The sequence below is a fragment of the Empidonax traillii genome, unplaced genomic scaffold, assembly GCF_003031625.1.
Source record: "Empidonax traillii isolate 1590-97213 ecotype Southwest subspecies unplaced genomic scaffold, ASM303162v1 scaffold1001:size240121, whole genome shotgun sequence".
In the NCBI taxonomy this organism is placed as follows: domain Eukaryota; kingdom Metazoa; phylum Chordata; class Aves; order Passeriformes; family Tyrannidae; genus Empidonax; species Empidonax traillii.
Genome location: NW_020956194.1, coordinates 179677 through 196625, shown reverse-complemented (window position 1 = coordinate 196625; position 16949 = coordinate 179677). Strand labels below are relative to the sequence as shown.

The 16949-nt window shown below is 42.6% G+C and overlaps 1 protein-coding gene across 5 annotated transcripts in view; it reads left to right on the top strand.

The window, feature by feature from the left end:
* The window catches only part of HERC1 (HECT and RLD domain containing E3 ubiquitin protein ligase family member 1), a 91170-nt gene that overhangs the window by 31280 nt on the left and 42941 nt on the right, over positions 1–16949 (top strand). For 4 of the 5 annotated variants that reach the window (XM_027903953.1, XM_027903958.1, XM_027903955.1 and 1 more), the window contains exons 16-28: positions 98–230; positions 684–875; positions 1354–1575; positions 2447–2620; positions 4192–4306; positions 4392–4512; positions 5751–5922; positions 7634–7940; positions 9215–9335; positions 9582–9633; positions 15727–15998; positions 16314–16529; positions 16616–16736. In XM_027903953.1, the coding sequence (XP_027759754.1) occupies positions 98–230; positions 684–875; positions 1354–1575; positions 2447–2620; positions 4192–4306; positions 4392–4512; positions 5751–5922; positions 7634–7940; positions 9215–9335; positions 9582–9633; positions 15727–15998; positions 16314–16529; positions 16616–16736 (2218 nt within the window). The remainder of the gene's footprint in view (positions 1–97; positions 231–683; positions 876–1353; positions 1576–2446; positions 2621–4191; positions 4307–4391; positions 4513–5750; positions 5923–7633; positions 7941–9214; positions 9336–9581; positions 9634–15726; positions 15999–16313; positions 16530–16615; positions 16737–16949) is intronic. The other variant, XM_027903957.1, reaches the window with a different exon arrangement.

Below are 16949 nucleotides of genomic sequence, written 5' to 3'. Positions count from 1 at the left end.
AAATCGGAGCATTTGAAAGCTAAACTTAATTTAAATAACCCTTGAAATATATTTACAGGATCATTCTTATGTTGTTTTTTTTTTTTTTCCCTTCCAGAATTCCAGCAGCGTGGCTCTGCTCCACAAACACCTCCAGCTTTTGTTGCCTCATGCCACAGATATCTATTCCCGTTCTGCAACCCTGCTGAAGGAAAGCTCTTGGAATGGTAGTGTTGGGGAAAAACTGAGAGGTAAATGCTTGTGGAAAAATCACTATTGATGGCTCTGTAAGCTTAGATTTAAATAGTAAAATAGCTTGTTTTTCCTGTGTCTGCATAAAGTGGACATCCCAAGCGTTCCCCAAAGGAGGAGATCAGGGATAGCGTCTGGTTCATGTTTTTGATGCAACATTTGACACACAGGGAAAATCCAGCATGGAGGAGACATTGAAACAATGATTCACAGGGGCAGTTTTGTTAGTTCTGGATTTCTCTTTTCAAAATTGCTGGTTTTGTGATCACTGACAAGTGTAAATACCAAATAGATTAATAATTATTAAACCCATCAATTCCACGTGTGCTGTGGAGACCCTTTGAGAAAGCTGAGGTATTCTATGCAATTCTTTGCCTTGTTGAATGGCCCTGTTGTGCTTGGAATGATACTGTGTGACTGTAACTAATGCAGCTTTGCTTTGCCCCCTGCAGATGTGATTTACGTGTCAGCTGCTGGCAGTATGCTCTCCCAGATTGTCAACTCCTTGCTGCTGCTGCCTGTGTCGGTGGCCCGGCCTTTGCTGAGTTACCTGCTGGACCTGCTGCCGCCTTTAGATCGTCTCAACAGACTGCTGCCTGCTGCAGCCCTGCTGGAGGATCAGGAACTGCAGTGGCCTCTTCATGGTGAGCATAAATAACCTGCTTTTAACCTGAAAAATAGAGAATGGCACCTGTTTGTAGAGGTTAGTTTAACTTTCCCTTTTAAGGTGGCTTTTTTTCACTTAAACTGTGTCTTGCTACATCTCCTTTTCCATTTGCTAGATGTATTAATAATAACCCTTGCTGTGAAATGCTGCTTCTGCTTTAATTGAGGGCAGTTTCCAGCTGTTTCCTGTGTCTGTACATGTTTATCAGAACAGAAAGAGGTGTGTGGGATAAAATTGGGCAGAGTTGGAAGGAGCCTTTCCTTCACGAGCAGCTGTGCCAGGAATGGTTACCATGTCCAGCAGCCTGCTTGTTCTACCTGCTGTTCCCTCAGCCGACTGAGGGGCTAATCTGCCACTAACAGGGAGATATGAGCAAGATCTGTTCGTTTTGCTGATTTTGGAGTTGTCTGTAAGGTCTGGGTGGCAGTGACTGACGTGCCAAGGACTCCTTGCAGGTGGCCCTGAGCTGATCGATCCTGCGGGGGTGCCCCTGCCACAACCCGCCCAGTCCTGGGTGTGGCTCGTCGACCTGGAGAGGACGGTGGCCCTGCTCATCGGGAGGTGCCTTGGGGGGATGCTCCAGGGCCCTCCAGTGTCCCCTGAGGAGCAGGACACGGCCTACTGGCTCAAAACTCCCCTCTTCAGTGACGGGGTGGAAATGGACATTCCTCATTTAGGTAAATGGAAATGCAGGTGCCTCGCGATCACTGTCAACGTTTGTGATCCGCTGGAAGCGTCTGGGGGGGTTTGAACGGGTCTGTGCACTCAGGGGGTTGGGGTGTGTTTGTGGAGGAGTACAAAAAGTTGCAAAATGGATGTTTAAGGGTGTGGTTTAGTTTACAGAGGGTCTTGGAAATGCATAAGGAAGAAAAAAAAATCTGCAATTCTCAATGAAATAACACAGATTTCACTGAGTTAACTTTAAACATTTTACTCTTAGATGCTCAGCAGCATTTAACAAATTTAACAAGCACGCCAGGGCCTCAATTTTTCATAATAATTATTGGAAAATGTTATCTTACATTCTACTTGCAAAGGGAATTTTTTATTAATTAGAAACGGTACTATTAATAACAAACTTCAGTCTTTATGATCTCCCAGAATTGGTAACAACTCAGCATTAATATTCTAGTCAGCCCTTCCTATCTGAACAGTGCCCTTGCTTCTGCCTCTTTGTCACCTCTTCCTTAGTTCCCACCTCTGTTTCCATCCCTTCTGGTTCTGAGTAGACTGCAAGACTTATTTACAAGCCAGGGTGCTTTGAAATGGGTCCAGGCAGTGACTGCAGGCTGTGCAGCTCAGGTGGAATGAATGATGCAGATTTATGCTATTGCAGAGGAGCTGGAGAATGTTTCTAAAGCTCCATAGGTTTTATGTAAATTGTAACTCTTACTTCACTTCCCTGTCTAATGTAAATTTGTTTACAATGAGATGTCTTGATTTTTTTGAAAATCTTTTTTTTAACTAAGTGTAGAGTGCTTTTAGGTGCATGTATATAATCCTCAAAACGTGCAGAGTTTAATTTCTTGGGTATTCCCCTTCTGGCAGACAAATGCATGAGCTCCCTGTTAGAAGTGGCCCTGTCTGGAAACGAGGAGCAGAAACCCTTTGATTATAAACTGAGACCCGAAATTACAGTTTATGTTGACTTGGCCTTGGGTTGTACGAAAGAGCCAGCAAGGAGCCTGTGGATCAGTATGCAAGACTATGCTGTCAGTAAAGGTAAGGTTGAAAATGTGTGTTTATTTTAAAAGCATATTACATATATGACCTGCCTCAGCTACACTCCTAGCACAATCCTGGGTTTTCTTTGGCAACATTTTTTAATTCTGCAAAAAGAAAAGTGATTTATTGTCACGTTCCGCCATCTCTCTGCTGCTGTTTCTCTTACTTTTGTCGTGGATTTCTGTGTTTGCCAAACATGTAGTTCAGTGTTGTTTTTCCCTCTGAACCGGTAAGAAGAAACTCTTGTTTGCTTACTCAGTTGTTGGTTTTTCTGTTTCCCAAGTAGAACAGGGTAAAACTAACAATTAAAAAGGAAAATTAATGGGGAGGGGAAGGCAAAGTAACTTGCAAAATATGTTAGGAATGGAAGGCAGGGGTAAGTCACCCTTTGTTTGTCGAGTCCCTGAGAGGCTGCCCTTCCAGTGTTAATAGTTCTTCATGCTCACAGCCTAAAACCTGGGCTCCTGCTCAAGCTTTCCAGGTTCCTTCTGATGAAATCCACTAAACATTGTGGTTGTGCTGTAGCTCTGCAGCACCCAGAGATCATTTTCTGCAGCTCTGGCCGAGCGGAGCGGGATGAAGAAAACAGCGAGTGGTTTCGAGTGCCTGCTGAGAGCAACTCAGAGGGCTCTGTTAGAGAATCCCAGTACAAAACCTGCTGGTTATCTGTTTGTAAATCTGAGGGGAATGGGTTGAGATGTGTCCTTTTGGCTATGGAAATGGGCTCTTTAAAAGTTGATGTGGTTCTGCTCTGTTCACAACGCAAGCTGGTGTGTTAGATAAACTGTAGGTAGGCAGGTGAGTTTTTGTCATTTCTACAGCAGTGTGCAAGGATTCATAGGTGATATTAATAGAAAAAGATATTCTGAAGATACTTATAAGGAAGTGGGACATTTTTTTTCCCCCCCCTGTGCGAAATGATGTTTTTTTACAGAGGTTTGCTTGGCAGTTTGGCTATTTTGTGGTCGAGTAAAAAGGACCATTATGAAAATAATATTAAAATGGGGAAAAGTTCTTTCGAAATTAGGAGGTCAGTTCCTGAAAATACTGGTTGAACCTTCATTTCAGAACCTGAAAGTGTCTCTTGGTAATATTAGCAGTGAAGTTTGTGCTGAAGCTCGAGCAGTTGGCCTTCCTGCTGGAGATGAGGCTTTCCCATCATGAGCAAAACTGTGGAATGGTGTTGGAATGTGGTTTCAAACATGTGCAACAGAGCAGAAAGTTGAAACTGTGGTTTATTTCTAAACAAGATCCAGGGGAATTTGTGGCCCAGAAGAGAACAGCTCCAGTTTGCTGTTGTTAATTGAAAAGCAAGTTGCACCCTGGTTTCTGCTCTCTGGTGGCACTTGGTGTGCACACCCTTGGCCATCAGACTGAGGGACCTTGAGCAGCCAAACCCCCGCTGGTCTGAAGTGACGTGTGAGTGATTGATGCTCAACATTCCTTAAGCACTGAAGCTTCTGCTGAACTGAAGGATTTAAAGGGGTGAAGGTTTTTTTTAATGATGTCACCGAAAATACTTTTGTTTGTTGGAAAAACCAGTTCTGATGAATCCTTTCCATTTTCAGATTGGGACACTGCAACTTTAAGTAACGAATCGCTCCTCGACACCGTGTCCAGATTCGTTCTTGCAGCTCTTCTGAAGCACACGAGTTTACTTAACCAAGCTTGTGGGGAGAGCAGGCAAGTATCTTAAAGCAGCTTTTCAAAGTTCACTTGAGTTGTGGAAAGGCAGTTTGTGTGATTCTTTTTTGTTTCTGGTTGGCAGGTACCAGCCTGGCAAGGCCCTGGCAGAAGTTTACCGCTGCGTCTACAAGGTTCGCAGCCGTTTGCTGGCCTGCAAGAACATGGAGCTCATCCAGACCAGATCATCCTCAAGAGACAGATGGGTAAGGCTGGAAATGGCCTTGAAGTTCTTCAGGCTCTGCTGGGTATTCAGAAAGTATGACATAATGTTGGTGTAGTGTCTGCTGCTGGGATTTTTCGTTGTGTCTTGTCGAAAACTCGCCGGAGTTTTCAAGTGAAAACGGGTGTGAAATGAAACATTTCATGGGCTTAGTCCTGGCATTGCTGTGCTGGGACCTGCCTGAACATCTGCCATTGCTCTCTGCCCTGCACCATGGCAGCCTGTGAATCATGGCATTTGGGGATGGAAATGTTCGTGGAATTACTCAGGGCTGGGGCCTGGTGGGCATTACAAAGTGCTCCTTAAAGCAGGATTCAGGTTGCTCTGATAGGATTTTAAAGCAAGATATTTTTAACCAACCAAATTCCGAGGTGACGTGTAAATTGAGGGGCTTTTTGGCTGTACTGTGAAAGCACTGGTGATGCTCTTTAAAACCACGTGCATATGTTGCCTACTTTTAATTAAATGAATTAAAGTGCTCTGAAAACATTGGGTGTGTGCAGTAAGTTCTGGGACTCCCAGAAGCCCTCCCAGTTGCTGTGCAGATGCAGCACAGCAAGTCTGAGACCTGCAGGAGATTTGTAGTTCCAGATTTACTACTGTGGGGGAAAAGTGTCTGGTTTGCATTTGCAACAGCAAAGCATCGACTCAACTGTATCCGCTCAATCAGAAAAAAAATTGAAATTCAAGTTCAAAGCCCATTAAACTTCCTGTGCACCTCATTTGCTAATCTTTTATCTTGGGATGTAAATCTGGTAATTCCATGGAAATAAAAGGGAGGAAAGGCACTGCAAATGCAGAACTGTTAAAGGATAAAAATGGGAACGTATTTGCTATCGCTTTAAGGAACAATCTTATCCATCAAAGTAAGTTTTATCGTATTCATGTTCTTTTTAAGGGAGTAGTTTTTATGATTCAGCAGGATGAGTCTCCAAAGGCTTTGATGCTGAAGTGTCAGAGTTTGACAGTAGACTCTAAGTAAGCATTGTAAGGAGACATTTTTATGTAAATCATCTGAGTAAGGGTTACTAAAGGAAAATTAAATTTTCCAGCTGACATAGAGCCTTGAATGTAAACGGCTGATACTGTTTATCCACAGCGTATCAAAATTACCTTTTTGACAGGAAAAACCCCCTCACTCAATACCTGTGTCCTTTTGCATTCATCTTGCATTTTGGTGATAATTTTTCCCTCTGTGATTTGTGGGTTTTTCCCATCCAGATGCTGGATAACCAAGAATCTGCTGATGTCGATGCTCAAGAACATTCCTTCACTCGCACAATCGACGAAGAAGCAGAGATGGAGGAGCAGGCAGAACGTGACAGAGAGGAAGGACACCCAGAGCAAGAAGATGAGGAGGAGGAAAGAGAACATGAAGTTATGACAGCTGGTAGTAAGTACTAGTTCTGTGTGTCAGTAACGTCCTTTGGAAGGACAGTGTCCTTTTCTCTTTGAGGCAGAGTCAAGAAATGAGTTTAAAAATAACGAAATATTTTTCTGCACAAACATTGTGAGCAGTTTATTGTTATAAACTGGTGTGGTGCTTTTATCGATGCAGGGAAGTCTTCAGATGCAAGGGAATGGGAATCCTGGGCAAGTGCACTGCCTTTGTGGGCCATTCCCAGGGCATCTGGCATTTACCAGCACTTCTCATCTGCACTGTCTGCAAGACTAATGGCTTTCTTACTGTTTGCTCTGAAGTTCTGGCCAGTAGATCTCCGAGTTTTCATCAGCATTTATGTATAGAACTTTTACTGTGTTTGTGTGTGATGATGTTTTTTCTAGTGAGCTTTGAAGGGTAACGTTATTCTGAAGTTTGGAAACAAAACTGCTGTTGCTAACAGTGCTGACTGAGTGGGAATTCACTTCTGTCTTTGAGTATCTCAGTCAGAGTTTGGTATTTGTGGCACTGTTTGCAATACTTTCTGATGGGCTTTCTAAAAATCTTATTTAATTCTTCAGAAGACAGCTTGGAAAAGGTAAACCTTGCAAACTGTTATTGTACTGATTTGGATTTGTAATCTGGCTCAGTGGGATGGTTAATCTTTCATTTTTCCAGTCACACTGGGCTGGTTTTCTCTGTGCTAACTCAGCATTCCCAAGGACAGCACTGGGAAATTTTCTGTGCGGTGGATGCAGCTTAAAAAACAAAATTGGCTGACTTGAGATATTGTCCATAGATTTTGTTTTCCTTTTTCCAAGTCCTGTTCCTCTGGATGCTGTTGGAATATTTGTCTTCTCCCAGCCCCTCCGCTCACCCCCTGCTTTGCTGACAGTTAGGACTCCTGTGCTTCTCTTTGGGACTTCACAGACCAAAATGATGTTATCCCTTTAGTTTTCTGGGATGTGCAAAATAACGTGCACAAATAAGTAGGAAGATGCTGATGATTTCACTGAATCTCCCAGGGAAGCTGATCCTGACCTGCAGAGTTCAGTTGGTGTCCTTGCTGCTTCTAACTGCTGATACCAGTGAAGGAAGTGTTTAGCTTCACCTCTGCCTTTCCAAAAGGGAATTGAATCTTTAAAATTGAATTTATAAAGTCAAGAGAACTTAAGGTCTTTGGACAGAGATGAGGTTTCTCACACAGCTTCTCTAGAGGAATCTGGTACCTCAGCAGAATTCAGTGAAGTGAAGACTAAGAATTTTGATAACGTTTTCTTTGTACTACCCAAAGCTGATAAAAGCCTGGAACTGTTTCAGTGTTGACTTGGAGATACACTGGAGTCTGAAACACAGATTTACAGAAGCATTACTTTTATAGGTCTGCTAAAAGGCAAACATGAAATAATCTCTCTCTCTTTGATGCCATCCAAACAGGAGTTGGGTTGCTGTAAGACACTGAAAAGAGTGTTTGGTGTTCTGTCAAAGTGCATCGTCCTCTTCATTTGAAAATTAACATTGTGTAAATGCTTCATTTAACCTGTTTGCATGACCTCTTTGATGCCATTGTAGTATTAACGTATTCTTTTGCTGTTGGAAAAATTATCAGTTGTGCTTTGTAGCTTGGGCAGCTTTTGGCCCGAGATGTAGATGAATATTTTTTTTATCCTCTGTAGCTTTGTCTAGAAGTTAAGACCTTCTTTTTGTGTGTTGCATGTTACAGAAATATTTCAATGTTTCCTATCAGCCCGTGAAGTAGCTCGCAGTCGGGATCGGGATAGGATGAGCACTGGGCCAGGGACTAGACTTGATGATCCACCCCCTCAGTCTCAGCAGGAAAGGAGGATCAGCACAGACCTGACGGAAGGGCAGGATGTTTACACCGCTGCCTGCAACTCGGTGATCCACAGGTGTGCCCTGTTGATCCTGGGGGTGAGCCCCGTGCTGGAGGAGCTGCAGAGGCGCCGGGAGGACGGGCACTCCCAACAGCCGCCCCCGGCCACCCCCGACGGCGTCGGCATCATGACCAGGTGGGCTCTGCTCCCTTCAGCAGCGATTGAACAGCTCAGCTTTCCTCACAGCAGTTCAATTCACGATCCTTTCAGAAGGAAGATTTTGCTCAGAGCAACCTCACGCTGCTCTCGAGGATCTTGAGGATCGTGGGTTTGCTCGGTTTGCTTCGTTCACGTTAACTAAAAACTCGAGAGTTTTATTTTGGGTTTAAGTTTCAAAGCTGGGTTTAGTGGTAGAATAGTTCAGATCATCAGGTGTACAGATTATCGTGGGGTACTTGGAAAAACTATTTATTTTTCCTCTAATTTGTGTTTGGATTTCTTTACTGCCATATTTATGTTTTCTTGAGCCTTACCAGTGTTGTGTATAGTAGTGCCAAAAAAATTGTAGCATATGTTTAAAACGGAAGCTTCAAAGCCTCTTATGATAAAAGTGTTGTTCATGATTGATTTTTGTAAGTATTCCCAACATTGACATGGGTAAGACACTATTATTAGGTCTAGGAGAAAAAAACCTGAAGCCAGGCTGCTCAATGAATGGGAAGAAGTGTTTAATTTAAATACTGTAAGTACTACATCACCTATTTTAAATTTTGTAACCACAGATATTCTTGGTAGCACAGTTTTATTCTAAACTTGACTCACTTAAACTTTTATTCTGGCAATCTTTCTGTTTCAAGTAGAATATAGCACAGGAATTGTGTAGGTGATGTTACTTGTCTGAATCTACTTATGCTTCTAGTGAACAGAAACTCTGTTTGGTGTTTTAAATTAAGGTACTGATGGGGAGTGTAGAGGAGGATTCTATATATTCAGTACCTTTATATTCTTTTTGCCTCTTTCTGGAGATCTAGTCCCTAAAGCATGGGTGGCTGCCTGTGTCATTGTCACAGTGCCTTTCATCTCCAGCATGTCAACTTTAGGGTGCATTTCACGGGTGGGTTTTTTAATAAGTCCAGTGCTTTGTCACCCACTTAACTCTGTGTTTGTTTTCCTGTGCTCTGAGCTCAGAGTGTGTGTTACACTCCCCAAGGCACTGGAGATCCCTCCCTCCCTGAGGGCACCCTCTGTTCAGCTGTGAAGAAGTAACCAAATTTACTAATTTTAGAAGCATAAACCAAAACCATCAGACCACTTTTGGCCTCCTTAACGTGGTCTTGTGATGTTCTGTGAGAGTCTGCTCCCAAACAAAACTATGGTACCTGCTAAACTTGACCATCAGCTCTGATTTTGTCTGATATCAGTGGTTTTTTTCTGTGTGTGTGCACGTAAATGTGTGTGCCCTGGAGCAGGAGTGAAAGCCTGACAGCAGAAAGTCGCTCCATCCATGCCAGCTCGAGCTACAGACTGATTAAATCGAGGAGTGAGTCCGATTTGTCTCAGCCTGAATCAGATGAGGAAGGTTATTCACTGGTGAGTAAACCAGCATTTCCTTGTAGATGGAAAGCACATCCTAAACATTTGTTTAGGGCTGTGTTTCAGTAGATCAATTCAGCTTTTTGAAGAGAAAGTACTAGTGGTAAAAAACCAATTGAAATTATTATAGCTCTTCTAACTTTCTCACTTTTATGGGTGAGGGGTGAAAGTTAAATACTCAAATATCATGCACCACATGTGTTCACCTAAAGAAACGAGGCTTTTATTCCTCTTTTCATGTAGAGTGGAAGACGAAATGTTGATTTGGATTTGGCAGCATCGCACAGAAAGAGGGGTAAGTTTCCTTGTTTACCTCCTGAATATTGACCAGATAAATGGTGGTGTTTCTGAAGTTCAAGTGTGTTTGCAGTTACGTGCAGCTGGACAGTTGTGTAAAAGATGCTAAAACTATTTAAAAATAACGTGTAAAAGAATTGTTACCTACTGTTTGTTGCTTTGTGACTTGGCTTTAGTATTTCCTAGGCTATAACTCCTTATTTTAGGATCTAGAATTGGGACTTTCTGAAGCAAGTGAGGGTTCCTGAGAAGTGAAGTCAATTAGGAGCTGTCATTTTGTTTTCACTCTTGTGACTTCAGGAATAAAAAACTGGCCGAGAAGGTCATGTGGAAGTTGTGCTAACAATGAACTTTTAGCATGCAATGGGCTTGAACGAGGAGAACCCGTGTTCAGAAAATACCACTTTTAACACCAGCACACCTGCAGAACCAAGCAACCACTGGTTTCATTGCTCCAGTATAAATCAGATTTTTTGCTTTTGTACTGCTTTGTGTTGCTGCTTCACCCTGGGGAGTCTCAGTGAGCTTCTTGATAGAAGGTTTGGAGGGAGCAGAGGGTGTTTGTTCCCACTGAGACCAAAAGTCCCACTTCAGTTTGGATGGTGCAGAATCTCTGTGACAATCACAACTTAAAGGTCTGTTGTACCTTTAAAACCATGGGGAGATGTAAACAGGAATTAGATTATGTTATACCTTAATAACAGAAGCCCCAGTACCATTAGGTCAGGTAAGAATTCTTGTTTAAAAGGCTTCATCATTAAGCAGAGCACTCAGAGGTGGTTGCTTTTTGAAGTCTTCTGGAGCTGTAAAACAGGGTATCAGTGGCAGCACCCACTGGATTTAGCATTTAAATAATGTGGAAGGGAATTCCTTGTGCTTGCATAATCAATTGAAACAGCTGAACCAGTAAAGAAATGTCGTAGAGCTGTTTGCAGTGTGACTGCAGATGTGTCGTGGCGCTGGCAGTGCTGGGAGATCTGTCAGAAGGCCTCTGTCAGTCACTGAAACCAACATTATTAGCTTTGCCATTAATCTGACATAGAACTCTGCACTTCATTTCCTGGGTCCTGAAAGTAATTCAGGACATGATCTTGGGCTAAATCTCAGATACAGGTGTAATTTATGGATTAGAGTTCCTCAGCTGCTGGGTAGGCTGATGTTGCCTCAGGAAATGGGGAATAATGCAAGAGGAGACTTTATTAAAACTCTTCTTGCAGCAGAAGATTCTGCGCTGGGTCTGAACCACTGAGGAGAAATGGGGGAATGCAGCTGATCTGTCCAGAACCTAAAGAACCTCCAGTGGCTCATTTACAAACTGACTGTTGTGACAACATGGAACTCTGTTCTGCCACTGGGAGACTTATTTACAGTCCTGTGGCACTCAGATTTTTTTTGGTCTGGTTTTGACAACTGGGAGCACGTCCTGGTGTTTGATGAGGGTGCAGTTGGGGTTGTCCCCTCCTTGTCACCTGGCCAGCACACTGAGGTGCCGGGGATGGTGCAGTGCCAGTCACAGATGTTGGAGTGGTGAAACTCCTGCAGATTTATCTCCATCCTTGTGATGTGCTGGCAAGGATGAGGGGGATGTTTGTGTTCCCTGCTGCCTCAGTTTGAGGAGCAGGAGAAATCTGGATTCTCACAGTATATTCACTTTCCAGTGTCCTCCATCCCCACTTGCTGGCAGAAGGAATTAAAGACTTCATCTGCATTTGAATTTGCTATGTTTGTTCAAAATGGGAGTGATGAAAAAGCCCAGTTTCCTGTTTATGGCAAGAAATGACCCTCAGAAGACTCCAGCATTGTTTCTCAGGGTCTTCTCCAGGTGGATTTTTAAGTGCCACCAAAGTCAGATCCCCCTGAAACAACCAACAGATATTTTCATGAGAAACAGGCAGCATATTTTTATTTTTAGGTTGGTTTTTTTTTTGTTTTTTTTTGACATGTTCCTTCCATATTTATGACTGTACCTTGTACTCCTACATCTGATCTGCTTTGGAGTGGAGGATGTGGAAGATTTTGTGTCCCTCTAAATGACAAGGAGAGGAAGGAAACTTGTCCTCTAGCTGCTGAAATCTGTGTCTATTTTGGGTGCAGAGGACAGTCATGCATTACAACAGGAGTGCATGTGGGAAACTCTTCTCAAATTGCAAATAATTTCAGTCCTACAGAACAGCAGCAGAAACCAGTGCTGCTTTAAGGGACTTGTAGCTGAATTTATCCAATTTTTGTTGGGTTGACTGGAGAGCTGGCAGTGTTTGGGGGGGAAGAACCAGTGGAGCCTCACGGAAAAACCAAAGGGACCACTTTTCATTTCTTTCTGCTGAGGTTTATTATTTAAAATATTCGATCACATTTACTGGGCTGTGCTGCTTGGAAAACTTGAAAGGGAATTTTGACTAAAAAGCTGAGGTTTTGTGGGGCTGCTTTATCCTCAGCTGCACCCCATGCAGAGTGTCTGATCCTTGCAAATTTGTCCAAATTACAGGGTATTGGTGAGTGGTTGATTTGTTACAGGCAGGAGAGCAATTCCCCCTGGAGGGAAATTATTATTTTAGATCTACTTATTTGTGTTTGTGGAGTGCAGCAGCTCGTGGTTCACAGTTCAGGTCACATTTCCTTGCTGATTGAATCTCACTGTTGGTTATAACCTGATTTTTGTGCTGTGAAAGCTGGTCCTTTTCATCAATTGCAGTATAGAAAAAGTAGCTAATCCTGTCAGTCCCTATGCTCTTGCAGATGAGTCTGGAAGGAAAAGCAGTCTCTTTTTATTCAATTAACATCTCAGCCACTCAGTCCAATCTTTATTTAAATTGCCTTCTTCATTCTTCCCGTCTCTTCAGAAATAGGACTGGGATATTCCTACTCCAGCCTGAGGATCCTTTGAGTTTCTTGTCCCTTGGTATTTAGTGATTTCTGAATCAGCAAACTTTTCCCTCCATCACAACACAAAAAGTCCTTTTCAGTGATTCTGCAGTGAGGGATGAAGACATTGTTTTCCCTTTGTATATAAAGGGTGGGGTTGGAGCAAAGGATTTACACACCTCTTGGTGGATGACACAGCTGTGTTAGGGGATTAGTTTTGCTTCCTTGACAAGAAGGTGGAGAATTTAGCAAGCCTGTTATCTCAGGCAGCACTAATTCACAACAAGAGTAAGTATTTTTTTTTCCACATACTCGGTGTATTGTTGTACTGATTGAGATGAGACTGATCGTTTAAACCTAAAAGTAATATGAGGATGGGATTTTCTGAGTGTGTTACCTCCTGTTTCAAATGTCTGCTTTTGTCTTCTGATTCTTGTGTGGTGTAGTGTATTTACTCCTTTTTGGCCAGTTGAGCCCCAGAAAAAAGAAGAGCTTCAAGCAAGTAACCGATGGCATGTTTATTTTTTTTTTATCTCTAAAGCTTCCCCACATAATTTTTTATTTTCTGGAGCGTGCATTGCAGCTGTGCCACATTCATGTAGAAAACTCATTATTACAGGCTGGCTTATTGTAAGGACAAGTCAACTTTTTTGTTTGTTTGTTTGTTTTCACTGTTCCTTCCTCTGCACAGCTCTGGCCGTGTGATTGTAGAGGCTTGGGAGGTGCTGCACTGCAATCAGTTCTGTGTGGTGGATATTGCACAGAATCAAGCTGAGCTCCAATTTACAGCCATACATTTGGTTTCTCTGTTGATAATTTAACATCTTCAGGGGAAAAAAAATGACTTTGTTTTAGATCTGCGTGCTCTGACTCTGAAATGTTTTTAACTCTGAAGTGTGACCTTTGATTTCTGATGTCTCTGTGTTTAAACACTTTCACTTGTAACTTCTATTGTCTTACATTTAATCTGTATCAAATCCAGTTTTGAAACAATTTTAAACTGGTCTTACATTTAAACATTCTTGCATTTCATATTGAAATGGTTAGCTGAGATCTAATCTTATTTCAAACCTGAAATAATTTAGTTTTTTTATTCATACACAGTGAGGGTTCTTTCTTACCAGATCTGTTGATCATCAAAACTAAATTTTCTTACGATATCCTCCTTGGAATAGCTTCTGATTTAGGACACTGGAGTTGCTGTTTGTGCCTTTCCAAATGCTTTGGCTCTGGGCTGTGTCATTTATCTTGTGTTTCTCACCTCTCACTTTCCCATATAACTTAGATTTTAAAACAACTACTCTAATAAATAATGTTAAAATTAGGGTAAGGTGGTATCTGTCTTTGCTGTTGTTTTAAATATTTCTGCCAGATATAAATTATAAAATCGAGTAACAGAATTTCTTTAAGTTTTTTTCACAGTTTTTCACTGACAAAATAAATTGTTCTCTGTAAACCAGGTGGTGTTGCTGTGTCACAGAAAGCAGCAGAGATTAGAAAGTTAGATTTGCACTTTGAAAAATAGTGTTTAAGCTTAACTTTTGCCTTACCCCAACTAAATTTGAGGCTGTATTTTTTTGTCCAATAAGTTGTGTGACCAAAGCACTGTGATGGTTCTTTCTGAAGCCATTGCAGCTGTTTAGTAGTGAGTGTAAGGGATACCTTGTAAATGCACAGAAACACTGTTTACAGAGAAGAAAATGGCATGTGAATGCTTTTTCCTAATTCACAGCCCCGACAATTTAAATAAGTGGGGATTTACTACCGAGTTTACAAAAGGCAAGCACAGTTTCACAGTATTTTGAATTTGTGAGTTGTGTGGAGGTGCAAATCGTGAGCTGCAGGTGCAGGCTTGTTGGCAGAATAACAACATTTGACGTAAGTGGTTGCCAGGAGAGCTGTCCTGAGCTGCAGGCTGTGTGTCTGTCTGTCCTTGTGCCTCTGCAGGTAGGCAGGAGCTCCACAAATGAGGATCTAATTCCAGTTGCTGAGGAAAGAAAGCTTTGAGCAGATGGATTGTTGTCAATCTGGGTGACTTTTCCCTGAAAATGACCATTTTTTAATAATGTTTGAGGCTGAGCCCCTGCAGGAAGATTTTTAAAACCCAAAATGATACAGATGTGTCTAAGCCCTGTGGATGGGTCGTGGTTTCCCCAAGTTTGATCTGAAACTCACTGTGCATAAGATAGGTGAATAGATTCACATTTTAAAAATTCTTTGGAGGTTGTTTAAGATAATCCAAGCTAAAATTTCCGAGTGACTTTAAACACAGATCAGGTTTCCACCAAGGTCTCCTTACACTGCTTATCTTTACAGATGGAAAGTTCTTCTGAGCAGGGTCTGCCCTCTTGGGACGCCTTGCACAGGCCCAAGTTACCAAGAGCATTTAGAACAATAAATCACTGCTGTAGGTTGTTTAGCTGCTGATGGACTTGTGACCTGAGTGACGTGGCCCTCACTGGTGCCAGGGTTTGAGTTCCAGCAGAGCTCTTTTGGAGATGGGGTGCAACCTGTGGTGGTAAAGGGGTGCCAGTGCTGCAGACTGGTGGCTGGGGTTCATCTGCAGACCCATTTGTTAGTGATGGTGAAGTTTCAGTGGAAGGACAGAGGAAATACTGGAAAATAGACTTGGAAATTGCCAGCTGACAGATATACAGATCTAATACTCGCTGTAGATAGTATTTAATATACATGTCTCTCTCTTGAGTCCAAGTTCTCTGTTAGTCTAAAATACTTGCTGTTCCATCTGCAATCTTGATTTCTGTAAATATTTCATCCAAAATAACATTGCTTTTTTCAAACTATGAAATGCAGCGGCTCGATTAAAACCAAAACTACTTTTGCTCTATGGCTAGACCTTAAAATGAATATCCCAGGACATAATTTCTGCTGTAGCAAATCTTTCCTTTACTGTTTTGTCATTTAGCTGCAGAGCATTTTATTCGGTGTTCTAGCTTTAAGCTGAGCAGTTTGAGTGGCTTCTGCCTTTTTTTTGTTCCCTCACTTGGCACCGTGCTGCAATACTGCTTACCACTGAAAAGAAATACAGCCTTTCCTTTAGGGAAATCGCTGTAAATTGAAATCGAGTGTTTTTTGCTCTTAAGTCGCTTAATGCATGGTGTAATTAACATGAATATTCATTTTCCACCCGTAAATAGCAGCAGTTCAGCCTTCAGAATGTGTTAGCCGGTGAGTGGGGACTGAGAGCCTTCCTTGTGTGTGTCTTTAGGGACAATTCACGGGCAGGTGGAATCCCTGAGCGAGTCGTGGGTGCGGCTCAAGCACGGCAGGGACTGGCTGTGCACGCCCTCCTGCTCCTTCCTGGAGCCCGACTTGGACCTCTCCCGATCCCTGGGGGTCCACACGTTGATTGAAAACGTCGTCAGCTTCGTCAGTGGAGATGTGGGCAACTCGCCGGGGTTTAAGGAGCCCGAGGAGAGCATGTCCACCAGCCCCCAGGCATCAGTCATTGCAATGGAGCAGCAGCAGCTGAGGGCTGAGGTAAATAAATCTCACTTTGGCAGCTCTTCTTGTTCTTTAGAAATTCTGCTCGTTTTAAGGATTTTTTTTTTTCTTGAAATATCGTCTAAATTCCAACTGTTGATTACATTTTTCGTTCTTTTCTGTTAAATATCTTTATTGGAACTGAGAACTCTAAACCAAAACTGAAAGCGTTCCCCTCTTTAAAAAAATTGTGTGGAGGAGAAAACATCTGCCTGGTTCATCCTTGCTTACAGCTGGAGATGATCCAGTTTCAATTTCTGAGGATAATGGCTGCTTCATAAACATTATCTTTTGCCTGCCTTTCTCTTTCAGCTTCGTCTGGAAGCCCTTCACCAGATTTTGGTGCTCCTGTCAGGGATGGAGGAGAAGGGCAGTGTGCCGCTGATGGGAAGCCGTCAGGTGGCAGGATTTCAATCCTCTTCGTTGCTCACCTCTGTCAGACTGCAGTTCCTCGCTGGCTGCTTTGGTTTGGGCACCGTGGGCCACGCAGGTGCCAAGGGAGAGAGTGTCAGGCTGCATCACTACCAGGTAGGCACTGCAGGAGTGCCTGCTGTTTCAGTAACCGAGGGATGAAAATGCATCAGCCCCTTGTAACACTTGTTTGTTTGGCCCAGGATGGTATCAGAGCAGCCAAGAGAAGTATTCAGATTGAAATCCAGGTGGCTGTGCACAAAATCTACCAGCAGTTATCTGCCACTTTAGAAAGAGCCCTGCAAGCTAATAAGCATCACATAGGTAAGTGAAACCAGGTTGGCAAAAGATGTCCTGTGATACAGAGTACAGCAGCTTGTACATTTACCAAAGCAGCCTGGGGTGTCAGTGACCAGGATTCACTGGATTATCTACTTCTTCATCTGAGAGAGAAACTTTTGAACCTTTTTCTGTCTTCATTCTCTTCAAGTGTTAGACCTTCTTATTCTAAGTCTTTTCAGCCTTTCTGTTCCACAT